This window comes from Panthera leo, chromosome D2 (assembly GCF_018350215.1).
Source record: "Panthera leo isolate Ple1 chromosome D2, P.leo_Ple1_pat1.1, whole genome shotgun sequence".
Lineage (NCBI taxonomy): Eukaryota > Metazoa > Chordata > Mammalia > Carnivora > Felidae > Panthera > Panthera leo.
In genome coordinates, this window is record NC_056689.1 from 13,295,362 (window position 1) to 13,320,163 (window position 24,802).

General features: G+C 37.1%; 1 protein-coding gene across 3 annotated transcripts in view; it reads left to right on the forward strand.

Annotated features, from left to right (window-relative positions):
- ARID4B (AT-rich interaction domain 4B) overlaps positions 1–24,802 on the forward strand; it is a 152,536-nt gene that overhangs the window by 94,796 nt on the left and 32,938 nt on the right. For 2 of the 3 annotated variants that reach the window (XR_006194326.1, XM_042907712.1), the window contains exons 9-17: positions 1,901–1,980; positions 3,931–4,007; positions 5,488–5,642; positions 8,579–8,651; positions 10,206–10,300; positions 11,288–11,385; positions 12,565–12,808; positions 13,129–13,304; positions 17,337–17,588. Coding sequence is in view for 2 of the 3 variants with exons in the window: in XM_042907712.1 (XP_042763646.1) it covers positions 1,901–1,980; positions 3,931–4,007; positions 5,488–5,642; positions 8,579–8,651; positions 10,206–10,300; positions 11,288–11,385; positions 12,565–12,808; positions 13,129–13,304; positions 17,337–17,588 (1,250 nt within the window). In the remaining variant the exon portion in view is untranslated. The remainder of the gene's footprint in view (positions 1–1,900; positions 1,981–3,930; positions 4,008–5,487; positions 5,643–8,578; positions 8,652–10,205; positions 10,301–11,287; positions 11,386–12,564; positions 12,809–13,128; positions 13,305–17,336; positions 17,589–24,802) is intronic. The other variant, XM_042907713.1, reaches the window with a different exon arrangement.

Consider the following 24,802-nt stretch of genomic DNA (forward strand, 5'->3'; position numbering starts at 1 on the left):
CTGCTCGCTCGCTCTCTCTCAAAAATAGATAAACATTAAAAAAAAGTGGTCCCTGATTACCTAGATAAGGACTTAACGCAGTAGCAGTTAAATCAGTGTGTACTCTCTTACTTAGTGCTTGTCTTCCCGACTAGAGTACAAGCTCCGTGTAGGGAGGAGCGGTGACTGTCTGGGCTTCTGTGTTCTCTGGCATCTAGTACAGTACCCTGATGTGGTAGTTAGTATCTGTAGCATGATTAGACCAAATATGAAGTATTTACTTCAGAAATTTTTTACATTTATTTTGGGGGAGAGGGAGGGAGAGAGAATCCTAAGCTGGCTCTGCGCTGACCGCGCAGAGCCCAACACAGGGTTCAAACTCACAAACTGTGAGATCATTGCTATGAACTGAAACCAGGAGGAGTCGGACGCTTAACCAACTGAGCGACCCATGGCAGGCGTCCCTACTGGAGGACTTTTTTGAAATGACAAGGAAGTTTCCTTGGATGCTAATACATAGAGCAGACTTTTTTCTTTTTTTAAAAATGTTTTAATGTTTATTTATGTTCAAATGAGAGGCAGAGTGCGAGTGGGGGAGGGGCAGAGAGAGAAGGAAACACAGAATCCGAAGCAGGCTCCAGGCCCCTAGCGGTCAGCACAGGGCCTGACGTGGGGCTCGAACTTGCGAACTGTGAGATCATGACCTGAGCCGAAGTCAGACGTTCAACCAACTGAGCCACCCAGCCGCCCCATGTAGCAGACTTTCATCAGTGAGTTTATTCACAGTGCCGTCAGTATTTAAGGAATGCCTGGTGCACTGCAGTTGCTGTTACGGAAAATGTGAACTAACTTTTTAAAGACGAAATTAGAACTCACCTGTTTCTAGCTCCTTTCTGACCTTTGGTGAGAATAAATGGCCTTTATGTACCATTGTCATTTTTCAGAGCTAATGAGACTGTCCTTAAAAGAAACCTGTCATACTTATTTAGCCCATTTTTCATTGTTCCTGGTATACATAGTGGGCTGTCTTGGAATTAAAATACTCAAAGTTTATAGGCGTCTTGCATTAGCCTTTAGGAAGGAATGCTTGAACCTCACTTTAAATAGCAGCTGAGGGACTCCAACTAAAGTAAATCTTCTTCTGTTAGTAATAAATCTTATGTAGCCTCCAGAAAGGTATCTTCTTTATAACATTTACTTTTTAGAGTGGGTAGCATTGGGAAGAAATTTTAGTGCCTGTTACGTATATTTAAATGTAAGTAATAAGTTGAACTCATCTCTACCTTTTTTAAGTTAGAGACTGCTCTGATATACTTGCTCCCGTTTGGTTTCTGTTCTCCTAGCCGTGCTGCAGACCCTCTGGCTTTAGCTCTTTTTCCACCCCAGCCTCCCCTTTCATTCCAGTGTTCTGTTTCTAACTAGAACTTGGTCCACAGCTTCAGTCGAGCCATGGCCACGCTTCTGCTTTCAACGCCAAGCCAGTGCCAGAAACAATGTGGGGAATCAAGAAAGCTGGAAGGATATAGGATGTAAATTTAAAATCACTTGTGTGTATTTTCATGTGTGTGTGTACCTGTTTACCCTACAAACTAAAATTCGTTTTTAAGCTTTAAGCTGAAACTATCTTTTATTTAAAAAAAATTTTTTTTTAATGTTTGTTTTTGAGAGAGAGAGAGCGAGAGCACAAGAGAGGGAGACAGAATCTGAGGCAGGCTCTAGGCTCTGGGCTGTCAGCACAGAGCCTGAGGTGGGGCTTGAACTCACGAACCAGGAGATCATGACCTGAGCTGAAGTCAGACACTTAACCGACTGAGCCACCCAGGCGCCCCTGAAACTGTCTTTTAAAAGCATTTTAATAATTGATACATAACTGTAAATGTGCTTTTAGTTTTAATAGTTTACACTTTTTTGTTTTTTAAAGGTGGTTTGTCCTGATTGTAGTGATGAAATTGCTGTGAAAAAAGACAATATTCTTGTTCGATCTTTCAAAGATGGCAAATTGTAAGTATAATTCACTGGAGGTTAAAAATATGCTGTTTTTCCAAGTTAGGATAGTAAATGATAATAAATTAATTATTTCCAATGACCTTATGCTTTTACTTTTCATCATACAGAATGTTTGGAAGTGTGATCATTTTTCACATTATCATTTAGGTGGTCTTACAGTATGCCTTATTTGTTTATTTTGTTTTTTTCTAAACTCCCAGAGTTTGTCAGTATTTGCCTGTATAGTATAATAGCTGGTGATTTGTTCAGGCACATTTAGATATATCTACTGTATCTAATATTTGATCGCTATATTTATTGATGTCTTTACTATTCTGGAATATTTAATTGGGCCCTAATATTTTTAGTTCTAATGGTTATACTGATACCTGTTGTGTAACATTCAACTTGTATAGTAGCCTGTGGATTAAAATGGGTTACTGCAAATGTATTGAGTGTTCAAGTGATTTTTCATATAGAGCTTTTCTGGAACTGAGTTATGAATTTCTGTGTTTTTTTTTCCCTCTTTAAGAATTATGTGACTAGAAAAGTCATGTATTTTATACTTGGCCTTATTCTGTGTTTATACCTTAAAAGGATCATCACATTTTAAGATTGGTGTTTGGGTTTTCAGGTTCTAGAAAGTGATTTTTATAACAATTTATGAAATCCACTTTAACAAAATGGAGATAATCAGGAATTTGAATATTAAAATTGAATACTGGTTCAATGGTATTAGGAAATTATTGTTAACTTTTAAATGTGTAGTAATGGTATTGCTTATGATTTAAAAAAATTTTTTTTTCAATGTTTACTTATTTTTGAGAGAGACAGAGACAGAATGCGAGTGGGTTGGGGCAGAGAGAGAGGGAGACACAGAATCCGAAGCAGGCTCCAGGCTCTGAGCTGTCAGCACAGAGCCCGATGCAAGGCTCGAACTCACGAGCTGTGAGATCATGACCTGAGCCGAAGTTGGATGCTCAATGGACTGAGCCACGCAGGCGCCCCTGTTTATGATTTTGAAGAAGAATTTTCTTTTAAAACTCATGTGAAGTATATCACAAATCAAATTATATAATATCTCAAATTTCCTTCAAAGTAATCCACATAGGGTGGGAGGAAGTAGGTAGGGGTATAAGTGAAAGTGACTGACTTTATGATTATTGTAGTTGGATAATGGGTATATGGTGTTTCATTGCACTGTTTTATTCTCTTTTGTATGTGTTTGAAATTTTTTGAATAAAAATTAAAAATAGGCTGGCTGACAAATGTATTTGGAATAGTTTTCTGGCGTTTGTAGATTGATACAGACCAAATGCAGAAGAGCTGAATGATACTGAAGGATGACTTACTATTGTAAAATAGGAGATGAATGTGATATATATGATAGAAATTCTCCCAGTTGCTTACATCTGACTCCCTCCCTCCTTATGATTGGGGAGTTCCATGAAAGACTAAGTTATATATTAGAAGTTTGCTTGTGAGCCTAGAATCCAGCTTAAAAACAGTTCTTAGAAGAACATTTATAGTATAAACAAGTACATTTTCTTCCAGTCTTAAATTCAGTAATTTCTTGTGATTATTCCAAGACAATGGCAAATTCTTACTATTTGACTTCTTCTTTTATTGGATTGATCCTGCCATCAAAGTATTTTCATTTACTATTATTTTCATTAGCCTCCCTGTTTTCAGTGTTACATTTAGCCAGGGACTCCTGATATTTGAGAATATCTTGTTTGAAAAACACCTCTCAAGGTGGGGTCCTTCTGTAGGTGATGACCTATTTCAACATTCTGCTTAGCATTTTATTTGGGAATTGCAGCACTGTGCAATCACTTTCATTGCAAATGTTAATGTTTTCATATTTTTAATATTTTTCTGTAGTGTGTAATTCAACTCTTAATTTCTGTTGTGTTTTTTGTGGCTTTTTTTTTTTTCTTTAAAATTAAAAAAAAACTAATGTAGTACTTCAGTGCCAAGAAAGGATGTCCATGAAATTACTAGTGACTCTGCACCAAAGCCTGATGCGATATTAAAACAAGGTAAGGATAATCTTGGAATAGTTTATGGTTAACTTAACAACTGCTGAAGTGTTTTTGGTTTTTTTTTTTTTTTTTTTTTTTTTTAATTTTTTAATATATGAAATTTACTGTCAAATTGGTTTCCATACAACACCCAGTGCTCATCCCAAAAGGTGCCCTCCTCAATACCCATCACCCACCCTGCCCTCCCTCCCACCCTGCTGAAGTGTTTTTGAAGATCAAACTCTCTTTTGCTCTTTAAAAAATGTATTTTGGGGGCATTTGGGTGGCTCAGTCAGTTAAGCATCTGACTTTGGCTTGGGTCATGATCTTGTGGTTCATGAGTTTGAGCCCCTGTGTTGGGCTATGTGCTGGCAGCTCAGAGCCTGGAGCCTGCTTTGGATTCTGTGCCCTCCCCCCCCCCCCCCCCCCCCCCACACACACACACTCTCTCTCTCTCTCTCTCTTTCTCTCTCTCTCCCTCTCTCTTTTTCTCTCAAAAATCAATGAACATTAAAATAAACAAATAAATAAAATAAAAAATAATATTTTTTATAATCCTGTCTTTGAAGTTATACTTGGTTCTGTGTGAATTATACTTTTGTAAACCTAGGTGTCTTTTGTTACTATAGGGTTTCTTTTTCTTTCTTAGCTTATAATCAGGGGCAGTAATCTAAAAGTGGCAAAGAACTATATTACCAGCTAATTACTATAGCCTTGCTTTTGCCTAGTAAATAAAATGTTAGTTCCTAAGGATGGTGGAAACAGAAGTCAAAAGTAATTTTGATTTGGCATGTCTCATAGTGTAACAATGGTCATATTTTATTGAGGAATATATCATAATTGCATTTTTTGCTTGGTTTTTAGCTTTGTATATAACTTTATTTTCCTTTCACCCATGTTCATCAAATCTAATAGTATGCTAGGTAGACTGGTTAAAAATCACCAAGAATTTGTGGTTTAGAGTTTATTTCCATGTATTATAAACTGAAAATAACTGTGTCTAGCTAATTTTAGTTTAAGCTGATTATTTAATTTTAATTCAGGTTTAACTAGAAATGAAGCTAATGTGTATTTATAGAATATCTTCAGCTATAACGTATGTTCATTACAGCGGCTTTGTGCTTGATATATGACGCTGATTCATAGTCATTTGTTGGACAAATGATCAGAAATGTACCAGTCTTAAAGTTGTTTTTACTAGGCATGTTTAGTTTTTGTGTAAAAGAAGAAAACTGTTCTTTGTTTGAACCTAAGTCCCGGACCTTCAGTAGCGGCGGTTCGCTGTCTGTCAAATGGGTGCCTGATGCTTCGGATGGTTGGGTTTGAAATGAGTTACTACAGTGCGCAGTGCCTGGCACGTAGCAGACACTTCACAGATGTCAGTGGTATTAGCACAGTAGTTTTACTTCTTTTTTTTTTTTTAATCTTTTTTACCACTATTAGACAAATCAGTTGTCTTAATTTCTCCAGTTCACATAGTTTATGGTCCTCTTTCCAGCCTTTGATCAGGCGCTTGAATTTCACAAAAGTAGAACGATTCCTGCTAACTGGAAGACTGAACTGAAAGAAGATAGTTCTAGCAGTGAAGCAGAGGAAGAAGAAGAGGAGGAAGATGATGAAAAAGAAAAGGAAGATAATAGCAGTGAAGAAGAGGTAATTAAAAATGGTTGATGTCTCCTAAAATTAGAAATAACACTTCAGTTTCCTTTGTGAGTTAGGATTCGGCATAAAGTCGTCAATCACTTAAGTATTTTTAGTATTAAAGATACTTCATAATAAAACTGTGTTGTGATGTCCGCCATAACCGGGTAGTTTGCTTGCTTACTTAAAATAGAAATATAGTCTTGTGAAATTGAAAATACTAAATACAGTTATTTCAGTCATCTCAAAAATGTTTCTTGATGATGTGCTTTTTTTTGGTTTATCAGATAATAAGGGAAATACACACCTAACGTAGCAAAGCTCTACTTTCATGTGCTTTCTCATCATCCTATGGACCACTGTCACCTGGTACAGTGTTTTCATCTGCATATTTTATTGAAATACCTAGAGAAGTATAAAATACATCTTCCATCTAGTATTAGAAGAATAGTCCGCAAAAAAGGGTTAATACCTTTAATACCTCTTTGATTCAGAAAGACTTAAATAACTACGTCTAACACAGATGAGTGACTAGTTCTAATTAGATCATAAATAAGTCATCTGTGAATTTGTATGGATCAAGTAGGTAAAGTTTTAGATTTTATTATAACTGGTACTTTAGATCTAGCAGTGATAAGTACCAACAAAAGCTGTCCATGGCATTACTAGTGACATTGTACCACTGTGCTCTTCAGTGGTTTGTTGAACGATTTCATAAAAGTTACTGGTGAATGGTGTAGGTAGTGAAGGCTGTATATTTGACCTTGAAGTGAATTGGAGTGAATGTTTTCAGGAAACTAAGTAAGTTAATCTCAATATGTAATATTTTCGGTAAGTTCTGAAATTCTGCCATTTAATTGTAATAAACAACTATTCATGAAATAGGATTGTTTCAGAGTTTATGTTTTATGACCTAGTGATCTGTGATGACAATGTGTAGTGTAAAAGTTTCTCAGCTTCAGTCTTCTCCCCCTCCCGCTTTTTGTTTAAAATGCTGAAATGAACAAGCAGTCCTTTGCTTCAAACTTGCCCAGTAGCTTCTTAGCACCTTAAAAGTCAAGCTTCACTTACAGAACTTCTTTTACAATCCAGTCCTGCCTTTTTACCACTTCTCTTGGTGTACCTTGCCATTTTGAACTTGATGCTGTGGCGATATTAAATTACATACCTTGCCTCTTCCCAGCCTGTACACATACCAGTACCTCTGCCTACAGTGCTCTTGCCTTTCCTCCCCCAGTTAGCCTGGCAAACTCCCGTTCAGTTTCAAAACCCTACTAACACGATCCCTCTGTAAAGGGAAACCTGTGCAGCGTCACCTCCCTCACCTCAGGAAAGTTAATCGCTCCATTTGCTTAATTACTACCTTTCCTTGTGCATATTTTTATCATTTACACACATGCACGCGCACTTATTGTCGGTTTTCTCCCCTGTAAGCTCCTCAGGGGTTTGGTGTTCCCTGTGCTCCTACTCAGAGTGTCTCATAATGTATAACTTGTAAATATATGATGATCAATAAATATTAGTTACTAAAATTTTTATTGCTTAGATTTGTGTTTTAGAAATGTTTTGGTGAGAGCAAATCTGGTTTCCAGTTAATCATTTTCTTTTACGTTAAATACAAACTTCAGTAAATTTTTGGGACAGGAATAAGTTTGGCAGTTTATGAAAGCCAAATATTGTATCGGGGGCATTTAAGATCGTATCTAGAAAATAGGTTTCCTTAGATTTGTATCTGACTGCCTTACTAAAACCCACCTTCTGTGGACCATGTTTAAACTGAGGAGTGTAGATTTTTACATAAAGAAATTAATAATTGTCATTTATTCTTCTCTGCTCAACTGGCAAACTTAATAGTTTATCAACATGGATTTTTGTTTCTTGTTTTTACCTTGCCTTCCTTTGCTCTGCTAGCTTTTAAAGTAAAGGGGCAGATGTCAAAACAATGGCATTAGACACATGATTTTTAAAAGTAAAATGATATATTTAGGTTTATTTAGACTATCAGTTGAAAAGTATGGTCTGGGGCGTTACTGTCAGAAGTACATTGGTTTCAGCCAGAGTCACTGCAAGTCCTAGGTGTATGTTTGGAATCACTTTCTTCACAGTTACTCCCGATCGTGTTCTCTAACGGCAGGCTCCATCGCTCATTTTTCTTTTATCTGAGTCAGCACCTAGCACAGTGCCTACGCTCGCTGGTGCTCGCTAAATGGCTTGTTGAATGGATGATAGTCACTGAATCGACGAGTTCCTCCGTCTCACCTACTACCCTGCTCCTTGCAGGTCGCTTCAGGACCAGCTCCCTACTGCCACAGCCCCTGGCCACAGCAGCAAGAAGCTAGTCCCTCCCTTGTAATTGATAAATCGGGGAACTATTTTATTACTTGAAGATTTCCCTAAGTCTGAATCTTCAGGTATTGTAGATCAAGTTTGTTCCCCACTTTACTGATTTTGTTAGCTTGAAGTGCTGCACAGTGGGGCTGTATATCATGAAGGATACTTGGAGTTACAGCTAACGGGACCCACACGTGTATAGTTCTGGAGGAGCAACAAGATGGTCTGTTGTGATGTGAAACCCTGACCCAATTTAATATAAGTGAGAGTAGGTCTTCTTGAGCCTGTGGCCCTGACTTAAAGAGTAGTTAGATATCTGATATGGGAAAAAGCTCATGAACCATCTTGCTAGTCTTATTTCATACTTCTTCTATGAGAATTTACATTTGGGATTATCGCTGTTGAGATACCTTTTAAGGCATATTCCTTTGGAAAGCATAAAATGTCTAGACTTGCCTGGTTTTGAACATCTTAGTGTTAAGAAATAATTTTTACTTGGTAAAACATCCTTGAAATATTTTAGTAAATATTAGTCTTTGCTTTTAGTAGGAAATCTTGTATTATTATGATGTTTAATTGAGGAAAATAACATTCTATTCTTCTGTGACTAAAATTAGGAAGAAATAGAACCATTTCCAGAAGAAAGGGAGAACTTTCTTCAGCAGTTGTACAAATTTATGGAGGATAGAGGTGAGTTTTATTTTTAAATGTGCTACCTGTACAACAATAACCATGAATAAAAAAACCATAAAGAATTCTGTTCGTTAAGCTTCATGTCACTAATAATCATGGCTGCCTTACTGCCTGCCAGCGTCACCAGCACCTGGCATAGTACCTGGCATATAGTACATGGGAGGAGGAATTTGACAGTATTTTGATGGATATTATGGCCATGGACCCATATGGCCTGCATTCTGTTCTGCCTATCTGCCCTCCATCCATGGGTTCCCAAAGAACTCTTAACGACTAGGGAGCAGTAGCTGACTGGTAATCATAGTACCATTTTATTTGTACCTACATAGATTCCTCTAGTAAAAAGCCTTCCTCTCTAGAATCACTGTTGGATATACCTTGGATGTGTATGTTTGTGTGTGTTTGTGTATGTGTGCATGTGAGTGAGAGAGAGAGCCAGAGAGACACCATAGTCCCAAGTCTTCTTGGGACCCAACCACACAGAACGAAGCAGAGAATTAAACCATCCAGAGAGAGTCAGACATAGAGAAAGGTGGCAGAGTCTCAGGGTGAGCCTTGGCTTAGTCTTTTGAATCTGCCTGGTGTTGTTAAAGAAATACAAGAATCGAGGGAAAGAGGTATGGATGTTGACCTTTCGTTTTCGGTAGTGACCTCGTCCTCTGGTAACTGTGGCTTTGTCACTCTCTTGGTAATCTGCTGTTCAGAGTATAGTGTCTCCTTTCCTGGGAAGATGCCAGAAAGGGAGTAGGGAGAGGCAGAAAGCTTTCTAGCTTGAGGAGAAGGGCAAAATGAATGAATAATATTTGGAAGTGCCACTGTACTTTGGGAGTTATTTGGGGGGGGGATTAATATTTTTTTAAATCCTCATTTGTATTGTTGATAAGTAGAAGTTGGCTGTCTTTTGCTCTCGTAAGTGATAGTGGCTGCCATAATGTAGGTATCTTTATTGTTTGATATAAAATGTCCTTGCTTTCCGTATTATTTTTTTGTATGAATGAGGGTTGGCCTAAGAAGGTAGGTGATTTCTCAGGCTTTTGTATAAGGCAAATAAAAAAGTGAAGGGGTGCCTGGGTGGCTCCATTGGTTGAGTGTCCGATTCTTGATTTTGGCTCAGGTCGTGATCTCACAGTTGGTGAGATCTGGCCCCACGTTGGGCTGTGTGCCGACAGTGTGGAACCTGCTTGGGATTCTCTTGCTCCCTCCCTCTCTGCCCCTCCCCCGCTCGTGAGCCTGCTTTTTCAAAATAAATTGTAAAAACTTTAAAAATTTTTTGTTTTGTTGATATTTTATTTTGGTTTATTTGTTATTCTTTGTTCATCAAGGAGATGAAAATGGAGTGAAATCATATAAGGTTTCAAAAATCTGGTATGAGAAATTTTTAAAAAGGAGATGGGCTTAAGTGGTAGACATGTTTTGGATTAACAAGGGATTTTTTTTTCTCTTATACATATACTTTGCACTATATATATTCAGTGGTAATATCTGAATCTTTGGTAGTTTTAAATAACAAATGCAGCATGGTTATAGTAAATTTTGTGTTTTCTTTAATAGGCACACCTATTAACAAACGGCCCGTACTTGGCTATCGAAATTTGAACCTCTTTAAGTTATTCAGACTTGTACACAAGCTTGGAGGATTTGATAATGTAAGTATTACAGTCAAAAGTGAAACATGTTTTTCATGCAACATGTTTTCTTTTTTAAAAATTACCTAAAATTGTCTAATAAAAACCTAATAGTAGAAGAAGAAGATGTAAGGCACAAGTTAGAAACAGAAACAGCTAGCTTCCTCAGCCAAATTTAAATTTAATTAAAGAGCTTTTCAAACGAGCTTCCCGATTTACTGTTTGTCAAACTTTCATAAACCACCTGTGTATGTGTGAGTCACAGCACAACTATATTGGTAGAAGTTCTTCCTGTGTCTCTTTTCCACTACACTGTAAGGTCCTTGAGAGTAGGGATCTCTTTTAATATTCTTTATTCTTAATCTCTTCCATGGTGTGTGATGCGCGCACACACACACACACACACACACACACACACACACACACACACACATTTATGTATAGAAACATGCAGAAAAATCTTTGTTGAACTGAAGAAATTATCTTAAGGTTGCGATGATGTGTGGTGTCCATCCAATTAAGATTATTCGGGCGGGGGGAGTATTCTGTAGAAGAAGTATTCGGGCGGGGGGAGTATTCTGTAGAAAATTTACTTTTTTTACTTAAAAGTAAATGCTTTACTAAGATCCTTAGAACTACTTTGATTTATTAAATTTATAGGTTTTATGGGAACTAATACATTACTTAAAAATTTTGATGTGTCTCTTCATTACAAATTTTCATTTAGAAACCTGAATATTTTCTTATTTACTATGCCAGGTTTAATTTAAAAATCAAATGGCCTAATAGCTCAACATTTGTAATTTTCTGAGATTTGTTAGAATACTAAAACTTACTTTAAAAGATTGTAAACTAAATTTTTTATTCAGAATTTATTAAGCCGGTTTTCATTCCTTTGAGACTAGAACCAGTACATATAAGCATATATTTCTATATGCTACATTAGTCAAAATTTTATTATATTCCCACCTTTTAATTGGGGAGTTTTCATTTTACTTTGTCTGCTAGATTGAAAGCGGAGCTGTTTGGAAACAAGTCTACCAGGATCTTGGAATCCCTGTCTTAAATTCAGCTGCAGGATACAACGTTAAATGTGCTTATAAAAAGTAAGTCATGGTACTTGATATACCGACATTCGATATTTTACCTAGAAAACAGGAGGCTAATTATTTCTTCTAAGAAATCAGAAATTTTTACTAATCACTTTATAACAGCATGTTCTGCAGTATTTTCTGTGAATACTAGATCTATGAGATATTCTGTAAAGAAAGTTTTTGTGGCCAAGAAAATTTGGAAAGCACTGTGTAGAGACTAAGAACCTCTTTTTAAAGTGTTAAAGGGGCACCTGGGTGGCTCAGTCGGTTTAGCGTCTGATCTCAGCTCAGGTCATGATCTCGCGGTTCATGAGTTTGAGCCCCGTGTTTGGCTCTGTGCTGACAGCTCAGAGCCTGGAGCCTGCTTCGGATTCTGTGTCTCCCTCTTCTCTGCCTCTGTCTGTCTCTCTCCCTCTCTCTCACTCAAAATAAGTAAATAAATAAACAAACATTAAAAAAAAATGAAGTGTTAAAAAGTCCAGGATTGAATCCTGGTCCTGCCAATTATTAGCTTTTGTGCCCCTTGGACCATTTATTTGTTCTCTTAAGCTTCAGTTTCCTCATTTGTAAAATGGGATACTAGTACTTGCCTCGTAAGATTATTCTGATGATTAAATGAGATTTCACATGAACTAAGAGGACTAGTGCTTGGCATATCAGAAGTGCTCATGGGGTGCCTGGGTGGCTCAGTCAGCTGAGCATCTGACTCTTGACTTTGACTCAGGTCAGGATCTCATGATTCATGAGTTCGAGCCCCATGTTGGGCTCTGTGCTGGACAGCGCAGAGCCTGCTTGGGATTCATCTCTCTCTCTCTCTCTCTCTGTCTCTCTCTCTCTCTCTCTCTCTCCCTCTCTCCCTCTCTCTCTCTCTCTCTCTCCAAAATAAAAAAAAAAAGTGCTCAAAAAGTTGATGCTTTACTAATACTTTTAATAGCTATTGTTGTTACAGTTACTTTATTTAAGATACTGTTTTTTTACTTTTGGCATAGTTTTTTTGTGACTTTGGTTTTTTTTGAAAAATGTTTCTATTTGGGTTAAAGAGAATGGGAAGAACTGAACTAGAATAAATTAGAATATTAATATGACTCAATATTTGAGAACTTAAAAGAAATAAACACCTTTTAAAAACCACCACTCTGTAGTAATAATTTGAAATGTTTTCCCAAATGTAATTTCTCTTCACGTTTCCAGATATTTATATGGTTTTGAGGAGTACTGTAGGTCGGCCAATATTGAATTTCAAATGGCATTGCCAGAGAAGGTTGTTAACAAGCCATGTAAGGAGTGTGAAAATGTAAAAGAAATCAAAGTTAAGGAAGAAAATGAACCAGAAATCAAAGAAATAAAGATTGAAGAGGAGGACAATATAATACCAAAAGAAGAAAAGCCTACTGATGATGATACTGAAAGAAAAGAAAATATTAAACCCTCTCTGGTAAATCAGATACTGTTCATAGTGCTGTGCCTTCTTTGGTACATTGTCTACACTGTCTGTAACATTTTCATGGTTAACTTACTATAAAATGTTATACTTAATTTCTTGAGCATTTTCCTCGTTAAGTGCTATTTTTGTATTTAAAATGGTTGTTCGCTGTTTTTGCTTAGTGTGTTAGGAATGACAGGAGTATCTTAAAATAGCTAACGCATTTCTCAATATTAGTATTGGTTGGTACCGCCTTTTGCTAACAATTAGATCATGGAATTAGGTTGACAGTTTTTACTTTTGTTGGTTTAGTTCCTCTGATTTTTTTCTAGGGAAGTAAAAAGAATTTATTAGAATCTATACCTACACAGTCCGATCAGGAAAAAGAAGTGAACATGAAAAAAACAGAAGAAAATGAGAATCTGGAGGACAAAGATGAGGAGACAACTGGGGTAGATGAGTCCCTCAGCATAAAGGTAGAAGCTGAAGAAGAAAAAGCAAAATCTGGGTAAGAAATTTGTTTTTGGTTAAGATGCATTTTTTGGCTGAATGAATTCTTGTAATTTGCCCTTTGTGTGTGTGCGTGTTTGAACCTAAATTTGACAAAATATAGTGTAATTGAGTGGTTTGCATTTAGTATGTAAGTACCATTTGCCTCCTTCAGAGACCCTACTAATGCAAATTTGTAGCAAAAGATCATGTTTTTGATCCATTCTTCTTGCTCTCATCATGGAAATTTATGAAATTTTGAGCTAGAAAAATACTTCTTACTACATTAAGCTCTGCTGAATAACCAGATAACAGAAATTTGGGAAGATGGCTTTCTGTATGCAATGTTTTCTAGATGGTATGTTGGCTCTAGATTTTAAGAGTCGTGTTCATTTCTTAAGCAAAAAACAAGAATGGAAAAGTGCTAATAATTAGCTTTCACCAGGCCTGGATTGTTATATTGTGTTTTCTGTGACAGTAGTAATTCCTCATTTTGGTCAGTTTGGAATGATGAACTGTTTATTCAGCAATGTAATTTATGCACTGCCAGTGGACCCCTGGATTTTGTAGATGATCTTTGGCATCTAGTCATCGCTGAGGTTTAAAAAAACCCTACACATCCCCATCGTCAATGGTCCGTTTAAATAAGTACAACCAAATGTTTTTGATCATTTTAGTGTTTTCTGAAATTTGGCCACAGCATGCACATAGGCAGGGAAGGGAAGCAAAATATGCTTTGCAAATTTAGGGAAAGGTACTTGTTTAGTATACCTTGTTATATATCTTTGTGTACAAATGTCTATATCAAGTACTCCTTACTGCTGTTGGTGATTATTTCAGCTGTTAAGAAACTTAGTAAGTACGTAGCTTTTTGCCTAAAATCTCTTGATTATTTTAGTGTCCTCTGAAATTTTGGCTGCAGCATACAGATAAACATGGGAGGAGAAACCTGGGTTTAGATGAATATAGTCTAAGTGTTTTTTCATTATACTTGGTTATAGCCCTGTGTGCACGTGTATATTTCAAGGTACTCCTTGCTGTTGCTGGAGACTATTTCAGCTCCTAAGAAACTTAGTAAGGATTCAGCTTTTTGACTAAAAATCTGATCTTTAAATTTGCATGTATTTCTGGAATATCTGCTGTGTGGGAGGCATTGTGATAAGCCTGTGTTTTCTCTTTGTCACTAATAATTACCTTATTTTTTCAAGTTGGTGTTTCAATTTATTTTCTGGTGTAAACTATATATTTTAGGTTTTAAAAAATTCTTCAACTATATGGCTTTTTAATTTACTACATATATTTATCAATGTATCATACTACAAACTGAAATTTTCCTAGCCCGACAGCACTAATTTGGTAGTGTTATGTGTTGGGAATGTCCAAGATTGATTTCTGAGTTTTATTAGGTAAGTGCAATAGAAAATTTGATAGTTATAAAGAATCATATGTGAGTATTTCTCTAGCATATAAAGTTTCTCTAAGTAATTACTAGTTACTGCCAGGAATTTGCCATGTCCTTTTTTCATAGTCTAGGTAAAGGAGATTAAATAAGTTAATTTAGGTAAAATGCCCTGTTCAATGCCTGGCCCATAGAAAGTATTAATAAGTTAAAGTTGTTGTTTTTTTAATTTGTTCCATTGTATGGAGTGTGACATCAAACTGGGAAAATTTGATATTTGTGAATTCAGATGAAAAATACTGATACATTTGGTTTCCCAAAATAATAGTTCTTTAAAAGATGTGCGTGTGTGTGTGTGTGTGTGTGTGTGAGTGTGAGAGAGAGAGACAGAGAGAGAGAGACAGAGAGAGAGATCCACATCAACTTAATTTTTAAAAATCTATATGCTGATTACATTTTATACTTCCAGAAGGTATCATTGTTGGCATTCTATGTCTGATTTAGTGCGTTTTACCTTTGATTTTGCCAGTGAATTATTAGAGAAAGGAGTAGAATATTTTATTTGACTGATAGCAATTGTGTTGTTTGCTTCTTTAAACTTTAGTACACTTTTTAAGTGTTTTTCATTTGGTTGGTGTCTGAGGTTGACACTCAGTGTGAAACTTTTGTTTTTAATTTTTGATTGCTTTATTAATACAGAGTATTAGAGTATTACTCCAGATAAAATTAAAGACTGCCAGGCTGCACTAAAGTGGGATTGTGCTTACTGGCATGAACCAGTTGTGCTCAGAGCATTGTGTAATGTAAGACACAATTTAGAAGCTGTTTTCATTTAAAAACTCTTAGATTTTTTATTCTGTGTCTCTCCTTTCTCTGATATGATCATTCTGAGGTACATGACAAATATCTTTGGCGCATAATAAACAACTTCTTTTGTCGTGGCCACTAGAATACACTTCCTTTTCTCCCTGATACACAGAGATACAAGTTTATGATTTAAACAAGGAATATCCTTTCCAAAAAAAGTCTTAACTGTTTTAATTTTTTAAATACATATAAACATTTATTTAAAGTTGTTAATAATAGTTTATCATCCAAAATACCCTCTCTGGTAATTTCTTAGATATTTTAGCCTTACTAATAATTATTTCTTCAGTACAGACATGTTCATGTATTTTTAATAATAGAGTTCTAGTTTTTTATCTCCAATTATAGCTGGTTTATTTAGGTCTTAATTTTGAAGTACCTATTCATTTGAATATAAATGAGTCTTTAAAAATAGAAGTAGTTCTTGAGATTCTGTAGACTTTGTGATGTATTTCAGAGAAAAATGATGCATTTGTTACTTTTGTAAACTTACACTTAATTTCACAGACTGTTAGGCTTCCCTTCGCCCCTCCTGCCTCACAATGTAGAAGGAAAGAGGTAGGAGAATAAAAAAACATTTTAGCGTTGCTCGTATTACTATAGATTGTTTCTGTTGCTTACGTGATTGCATAATTAGGAGTGATAAAGTATGTCATTGCTAAAAAGGTTGCGTATAAGATTATGAAACAAATGATCAGTGGAAAAGGCTTTTTATATAAATACTACATTCATGAACTTTTAAAGCTTAATTATGTAACTGTCATGTAGTTTCTGTTTTATAATCTTTATTTGTCAGCTCTAAAGTGATGGGGTCTTTTTGAGAGAAAACTATTGTACTAAATATAGACATAGTTTTTATCTGCTGTGCAGGGTAAATACATAGTATTTATCTTGGGACTAAATATAGTTGAATTTCGTATTGAAGTCTTTTAAAAACTAAATCTAGTGTTTGGAAGGTTTTCTCCAACTTGTTTAATATGGATTTGTGGCTAATATAAAATGAATGCGAAGGCTCAGTTTTAAAAAGTGCACAATACTGAGAAGACTGAAATGGTTGCAGTGCTGCTTCTAGAATGATTTCACTTTTAGTTTTGTGTTACTTGGACTTGGCCTGTCTTATTTCATCGGAACTTCGAAGTTGAGAGAGTCGGTAAAAGACTTTATACGCGGTAAAGAAACAGAAATTGTAGCGAAGTTTAGAAGAATAGAAAGAAAAAAATGATGTGATATTGATGTGAAGTTAGTCAAATAGTCCTGTGAAAGGTAAAATCATATTTCAGTTAGCATAACATTTGAAATTCTGGTTGGAGCACCTTTTGAACTCAATAAGACTAGCTGTTGGCTAGTAAAAGTTTTTGTTTTCAACACCCCGGGGCTGGAAATACTTGAATAAAAAATACTTTTTAGTCTGGAAATGGCTATGAGGTGTAAATGATTTGTGTTTTTGTCAACACGTTTGTGTAAAACACTTTCATAATAAACCATGAAAAAGTTGTTAAAGTTGACCTTAATAGTTTCTTATACAACTTCTCTTCTTCTGGCTGTTGGAAATTTTCTTTTAATGCATTTTTCAATCTTCATTTCCTCTAAATGTATTTCTCTATAACCACAGTCATCTTATACAGTTTTGGTTTTTAATGTTACATTGCAACCCAGAATTTCATGCACATGGAACCTGCCGTTCCCGGAGCAATCACAGCCACGATTTTTATCAGTTTATGTGGTTTGGAACTGAAAAGCTTATGAAGTGTCTTTTATTAACTGCAATTTTTTAAACCTTTCAAGAGATGAAACGAATAAAGAGGAAGATGAAGATGATGAAGAAGCAGAAGAGGAGGAGGAGGAGGAGGAAGAGGATGAAGAGGATGATGACAACGATGAGGACGAGGAGTTTGAATGCTATCCACCAGGCATGAAAGTCCAAGTGCGGTATGGACGAGGGAAAAATCAAAAAATGTATGAAGCTAGTATTAAAGATTCTGATGTCGAAGGTGGAGAGGTCCTTTACTTGGTGCATTACTGCGGATGGAATGTGAGGTAACTTGAGTTTCAGCTAGTGATTACTACCTAAAAACACTTCTAAAATAATTTTCTATTTTAAAAGTTAATTGACGAATTACAGACGTATTAGTTACTCTGATTGAGGTCATAGTACCATATAAAAAATCTGTAGATTTCAGCATGTAAATGCCTCGCTTAGTCACTTCCTACTTACTGTTTTGAATACTTAGAAGATACCCTTAGGGTCTAGAAAACTGATATCTATACAGTTGACTTTTATGTTATACATGAAGATTAACAGGGACAGCAACATTATTGGTGAAATGATAGAAAAATCTTTTTTTTTTTTTTTAATTTATTTAAGTAGAAAAATCTTTTTTAAAGTTAAAAGAGTTTTGAGCTTCTTCATGTCTATGAGTTAATGACCGGGCTTCTTTCTCTCTCGCGTTTTCAACTGCATTGCCACAGTAACCTCTTCTTTGTAATCTGAAGTTGCCACGTGTCTTTCTTACAGGAGGCAGGGATTTTAAAGTCGTGATTTCTTAAGATGCATTGGCCATTTTAAGAGGGCCTTTATCTCTTCATTAACATCTCTTAGATCATAGTCTTGTTCAGAAGCCTCAGAAAGTCATTTGTATATTTGAGACGATATGGTGGAAGTGCAATAAGCAAGCGTGCTTAACTAAAATAGGGTGCGCTTTCTGACTGTTGATAACCCTAGGGATGAAAGGCAAGACTCAGGTTTGGCTTTAGGTGGTGTTCAGTGACTTCACTTCTTTTCTTACACAAGTTTTCTTTGGTTCATCCAGAGAAATTTTGTATTTGAATTTCATCCAAAATTGGCAAGTCTGTTTTAGGATCTGGTCACTTAAATTATCTTTTAAGAAAAACTATAAATTCGTTTTGGAATCTTTGACACTTTATTTGAAAGGCAGCTTGTGATAGCGTTGTTGCCCTTGAAAAATTCACCACAGAAGTTAGAAATGGTGGTTTCGTGGTGTGCCTAGTATCTTCAAGGAGGAATACAGTTCCCGTGCTTTTTATTTCAGTTGTATTCTGTGATTTAGAAAGGTGTTCGGAAAACATCATCTCAATTTCTGTTTCTTAGAAAAACTATATAGCCTCTGTTTCTTAAAAGTCCATTTTGTGTTGTCCTGCTGTGGCAATAGGAAGCTCTAGAAGCACGTCTAATCTGATTACCTTTCTTACTTAGAGAAAAGTGCAATTCTGATCCATTCTGACGCTTGGAAGAAAATAACAATTTAAGTCATAAGGAAATGTTTAGAAGTTTTGTTTGGGGACTCGTTCTTTGTTATTTCTAACCAGCAAGTTTGGGATTTTAAGAGTACTTTTAATCAATCAGTGTTGTCCCGTAACATAAGCTTTTCCGAAGAGTCCGTTTTAACACCATGTGTAATTTATCCTTTTGTCTGTTGGCTCTTGGGCTGCTTTTGTGGTGCATGATTTTCCTTACCTGAAGGGCTGGCTATTGATGATCATGTTCAACGGAAAATACTGGAGATCTCAGATATAGCTGCTATGAGAATATTTTGCCCAGTTTTGACATTTAATCATTTTGATCTTCCTAAATGATCATCATAATATAAATGTCGAGGGAGTTCCATTTATGCCTGGAGTGTACATGTTGAATACGTTAGTTTAAAATTAGGAAGGAAAAAATTGAATCAGGAAAAATTAATAATCACTGAGTAATGCCCACAAGAGATGTAAGAGCCACATCATCTTTTACCTCTCCTTTCAGTTCTTCTGCCCTTAGTTTGTATAATGAGGTGGTTTTTCTAGTGGCCTTATTAAATGCTTTGTATTTCGTGACAGAACTTGCACCATTATCAGGGCTTGATTATTTTCTATTGTTCCATTAAATAAAGAGGCTTAGTAAGTATAAGAATTGAGACATTCATAAAATGATTCTGCAAGTAGGACACAACTTTCTGTTTGTTTAAGAAAAGACTGAGTGAAGGAAAGAGTCCTCTTTCCGTCGGAACACTTGGATTTTAGGGGCCAGAAAGACAATGTCATTATTTTAGCTTTGAATTTGGTGAGGGGTTGGGATGGTAAGGGAAGACTTTAAATTGAGACCTTCAAGTTTTTAATAATACAGAAAAGAAAACGAGACCTAGTTCAACAAGACAAGCTGATGTCACTGAGAAGGATGCCATCTACTCCTCACACCTCAAGCGTTTATGTGGTCTGAACTTTCAAAAGAAGAACACTAACCAACTTGACGAAGACCTGTAGAGTGAATCTCTTCATACTCCAGCAGCATAGAGAAAGCTGTACTTCTGTAGATTAGCAGTTAATTTTCATAGTCAGTATAACAGTAGTCCTATTTCTCTCTGCAGTAATAACCACAATCTCTTATTGATGAATAAGCAATAATTATGATTTTTGCTGCTCCTTCATGTCTGAAGCTAATCTAATGAGGACTGCAACAAATCCTCATCAGTTCTGCAACTGTGTTCCTGTGGTTTCAGTGATCTTCAGCTTGATCTTTGAATTTACACTTAAGAGATGTGAAATTAGACATGAAGATTTATGTATGAAGGTTCATGAAAATAGTTTTATCTTCCGTGGCAGTCATTCATTACTATAGCAATTTAGGAAACTTCTTATGGAGCTATTTGTGTGAGTTTTGTTTGATCTGAAAGGTCACTTTCCAGTAAACAGATTTTTCGTAAAGAAAATAAGAGACTATCTTTCTTAGTTTAAAAAATGCTATTTTTCTGGTAATTTCTACATTTTACCTTTTTTCTAAAATGCTGTGTAAACCTTTCCAATGATACAATTTTCATTTGCACCCCTGTTTCACATTTGAAAAATGTTAATTGTTGTTACACAAAAGAATAGTATTTGGGCCAATTTATTTTTACTACCACAAGAAGAAGACACATTTTTACAGGCTTACAGCAGATTTACTGGAAATAGCCAGAACTCTGGATCTTAAACCACATAATGGCTTATAAATGGCATAATAGTGCTATAGAATTTGTCGGGTGTGGTGACCATATATAAAACTATTGTCCAACACAGTAGACTTCACTAGGTTGCCATGTGCTTGGAGGAAGTCAGTGCTTCTTTATGAATTGTATTTGACTCTTCTAAAAATAGCATCCACTCTAGAAAACTGGCGAAATACATAAAAGTAGAAAGACAACTAGTGATATTGTAGTATGTTCTCTTGTAGTCTTTTAAAAGACATTATACGTTTTTAAAAATTATAATCACACTTCAGTAATTTTTCATAGTAGGCTTTCTGCTTGTTTTCTCTGCGTGATGTTCATGCTTTATGGAAGTTTTTAGTTCATTAGCTAATTGATCCCCTTTGTTCTCGCTTCTAAGTTCATGCCATAAACGTGGGATTGAGTTTTGAAAATAAAGTTACACTCTGAAATTCAGCTGCTGCAATCTCTGTTGTGTGTGTGTTGGGTTTATCCTCGTTCCCAAACACAGCCAAGTGTGTTACAGCTTTCTGGGCAACTTGGCTTGCAATTTAAAATGCATCAGTGTTTTATCATGTATTGAAGCTGATTTGTTTTTCTCCATTTCCAGTTTGGCTTTCCATAATCAAGGGGTTGGGAATTTGATTAGAGAATTTTTTTTTATATTAAGGCTCATCAACTACATGAAAAGGATACCCTCAAGTAAAAGAGAAAGGGAAAAGCAACACTAAAGTTTCAGCTGTAAAATTTCTAATTAGCAAATTAGTTCTACTCCATTTTATAAGTTCTAGAAAACTAAAAATAAGATAAGTTATATTTAAAGATATTACTTGGCAATAAAAATGTATTTCATTTAAAAAATATTTTGTCTCTCAGGGTGCCTGGGTGGCTCAGTCAGTTCAGTGTCCCACTTCGGCTCAGCTCATGATCTCACAATTTGTGGGTTTGAGCCCCGCTTCAGGCTCTGTGCTGACAGCTCAGAGCCTGGAGTCAGCTTCGGATTCTGTGTCTCCCTCTCTCTCCACCCCTCCCCTGCTCACGCTCTTGTCTCTCTCTCAAAAACAAAACCAAAACATAAAAAAAAAAATTCTGTCTCTCGAAGCGAATTGGCTCCTCCTTTGAAGAGATGGGGGGCGGGGGACAACTAGTAAAATGCTTTCACAAATGGGTTCAAACCTACTTTGTGCTAACATTCAACTGCTTTTTAACAAACATTTATTCTTTTATTTGGCATATATAAGTTCAGTATCCTGTGCAAAATACTATGCTTGAACAGAGATACAAAGAAATGGTTCCCGTTAAGGCATTGATTGTCCAGATGAAGGAACTACCCCCCCCCCCCCCCCCCCCAGGATTTACAACCCATCCATCCCACCACCCCTCCCTCCTAATACCCTCAGCCCTCCCCTTGGCTTACTTACCTTCAGTCACCCCTTCGAGTCATTTCTTTTGACCCCCACGCTCTTCTGTTGCTCTTGTGTTGCTTTGTAATCCTTGCTCGACAGAACCACTAGAACACCGATTAAATCTCACACTCGTGCTCCTGGCCTGCACCTGTGCGGCTCACCCTGGCTGGAGAAAGCAAAATGACTTACTTTAAATTCATGACTGTGAACCTTAAGTGGCCAAGGTATGTCCCCCTTCCATCCCCTCTCTTACTTTCTCTGAAGACTATTTCATACTGCTTCTTATCTCCTCAGATACCCACGATCTCTTCCCCATCCCTGCTTCGTAACCTCACTGAAAAATTGGAATGAGAGAATTTCTGCAGACTTCCACCTTCTTACCCGCCTCCCTTGCCACGCTCTGCGCCCGGTCGTTAGTCATCGGTGATCGGGCGCGCCGCTGTCTAAAGCCGGTCTTCTGAGTGCCGTGCCTTGTTGCCTAAATCAGAGCCGGGGCCTCAGAAATTCTCCCTTTCTTCCCCCTCTCTGTCATCAGCTTCTCGCTCTGTTCTAACTCATTGTTGTCTGGACCTGCAGGGATTTCTCCCGTCTCAAAGCTCACTTGACCTTCCCCCTGCTTTTCCTGCTGTGCCATTTCTCTGCTGTATTTCTATCCAGCAAGACTTTGAGCAGCCGACTTCTCTCGTGTTGTTTTGTGTAAGCCCACTCCAGTAAGGCTTTTGCCCCTGTCACACCTCCAAAACTGTCACCAGTGACCCCCATCTGACTGAATTCTGTCCTTATTTCTTGACCTCTTGCTGCTTGCCTCAACAGTGGCATCTGACCCTGCTGATCGCTCCTTCCGTGACATGTTAACTTGTGTTCCAGCTGCTGCAGCGGCAACTGTTTTTCTTGTTTATTTTCCTTTTCTGCCATTCCTCAGTCATCCTCTTTTGTCTCTTCTTGTCTTTGTGTGTTTTCTTCCTTATAATTGTGCCCTTTTATCCTTTGATACCCATTTTAACTTGTTTACATTCTATCTCTATTTTTCCAGCCCTAATTTGAATCACTTTTCTGATAACTGCGTTGTTCTAAATTATTTCTCAGAGCCAAATGTTTTTTTTTTTTTTTTTTTCAACGTTTTTAATTTATTTTTGGGACAGAGAGAGACAGAGCATGAATGGGGGAGGGGCAGAGAGAGAGGGAGACACAGAATCGGAAACAGGCTCCAGGCTCCGAGCCATCGGCCCAGAGCCTGATGCGGGGCTCGAACTCACGGACAGCCCAGAGCCTGACGCGGGGCTCGAACTCACGGACCGCGAGATCGTGACCTGGCTGAAGTCGGACGCTTAACCGACTGCGCCACCCAGGCGCCCCTCGGAGCCAAATGGTTTTGACCTTCTGGAATATAGCTTCCACTTAGGACTGTGGGGACCTCAGGACCACATTACTTCCCAGTACAAAAGAGCATTTAATTTTTAAAACGTGAAAAGTAATCCCAATTCCATATTCATTCCATTAATATCCCTTACCACTTCTAGAAAAGTACATGCCTGTAAGTAGCAAATAAATCTTGAACTAAATTGGACCTCCTGGCAACAAAATAGAAGTACAGCAGGAGTTAAAATCCAGATCAAAGGAACTAGTCTACAAAAATGATACTTACAGAATACAGACACAAATGGGGGATTGGGACAGATGTGGCCTGGCTCCCTCACTGGAGCCTCTCAATGGTTTTATGTGTGGGAACTCTTTGTTTAACGTCCTGAGGCACTGTCAAGCTGTTTTCCACAGAGGCTACACCATGTTACATTCTTAGCAGAATTGTATTAGGGTTCTGGTTTCTCCAAATCGTCACCAACATTTGTTATTTTCTGTTGCTAAAAAAATGGTTATTATTAGCTAACTTAGTATCTCATTTTTTTTTTCAATTTTTTTTTGAAAGGTTTATTCATTTTTCAGAAACAGAGACAGCATGAGCGGGGAAGGGGCAGGGAGAGGGGGAGACACAGAATCTGAAACAGGCTCCAGGTTCTGAGCTGTCAGCACAGAGTCCTACTCAGGGCCCAAACTCACAGACTGTGAGATTGTGACCTGAGCCGAAGTTGGATGCTTAACCGACTGAGCCACCCAGGGGCCCCTCATTTGGTTTTGATTTGCATGTTTAGAATGACTAGTGATGCATACTTATTGGCTATTTGTATGTCTTTGGGGAAATGTCTGTTTAAGCCCTTTGCTCATTTTTGAATTGTTGTTATTGTTCAGTTGTAGGAATTCTTCATATGTTCTGTATATTAATCCTTTCCCAGATACATGGCTTGCAGATATTTTCTCCCATTCTGTGAACCCACAGAATTCACTTTTCACTCTCTTGATACTGTCTTTTGATATACAAAAGTTTTAAATTTTGATAAAGTCCCTATTCACCCATTTTTTCTTTGTTGCCCATGCTTTCGGTGGTGTATCCTGGAAAACATCACCAAATCTGGTGTTGTGAAAATTGCCCTGTGTTTTCTTCTAAGAATTTTATACTTTTAGTTCTTTTTTTTTTTTTTAACGTTTATTGATTTGAGACAGAGAGAGCGCGCATGAGTGAGCGGTGGGGGAGGGGGTGGGGTGGGGGAGGGGGAGGCCGGGAGAGAGGGGGACAGGATCCGAAGCAGGCTGTGCTGACAGCACAGGGCCCCGTGTGGGGCTGGAACCCACGAACCGTGAGATCCTGACCTGAGCTGAAGTCAGATGCTTAACCGAATGAGCTACTCAGGTGCCCCTATGCTTTTAGTTCTAATACTTTAGTTTTTAATCCATTTTAATTTTTATAAAAGTATGCATGATAGTTCTTTTTTTATGATTTTTGTCATATGAAGAGCCCATCTCCTAATTAGCAGCCGAAATGGGGTTGAGA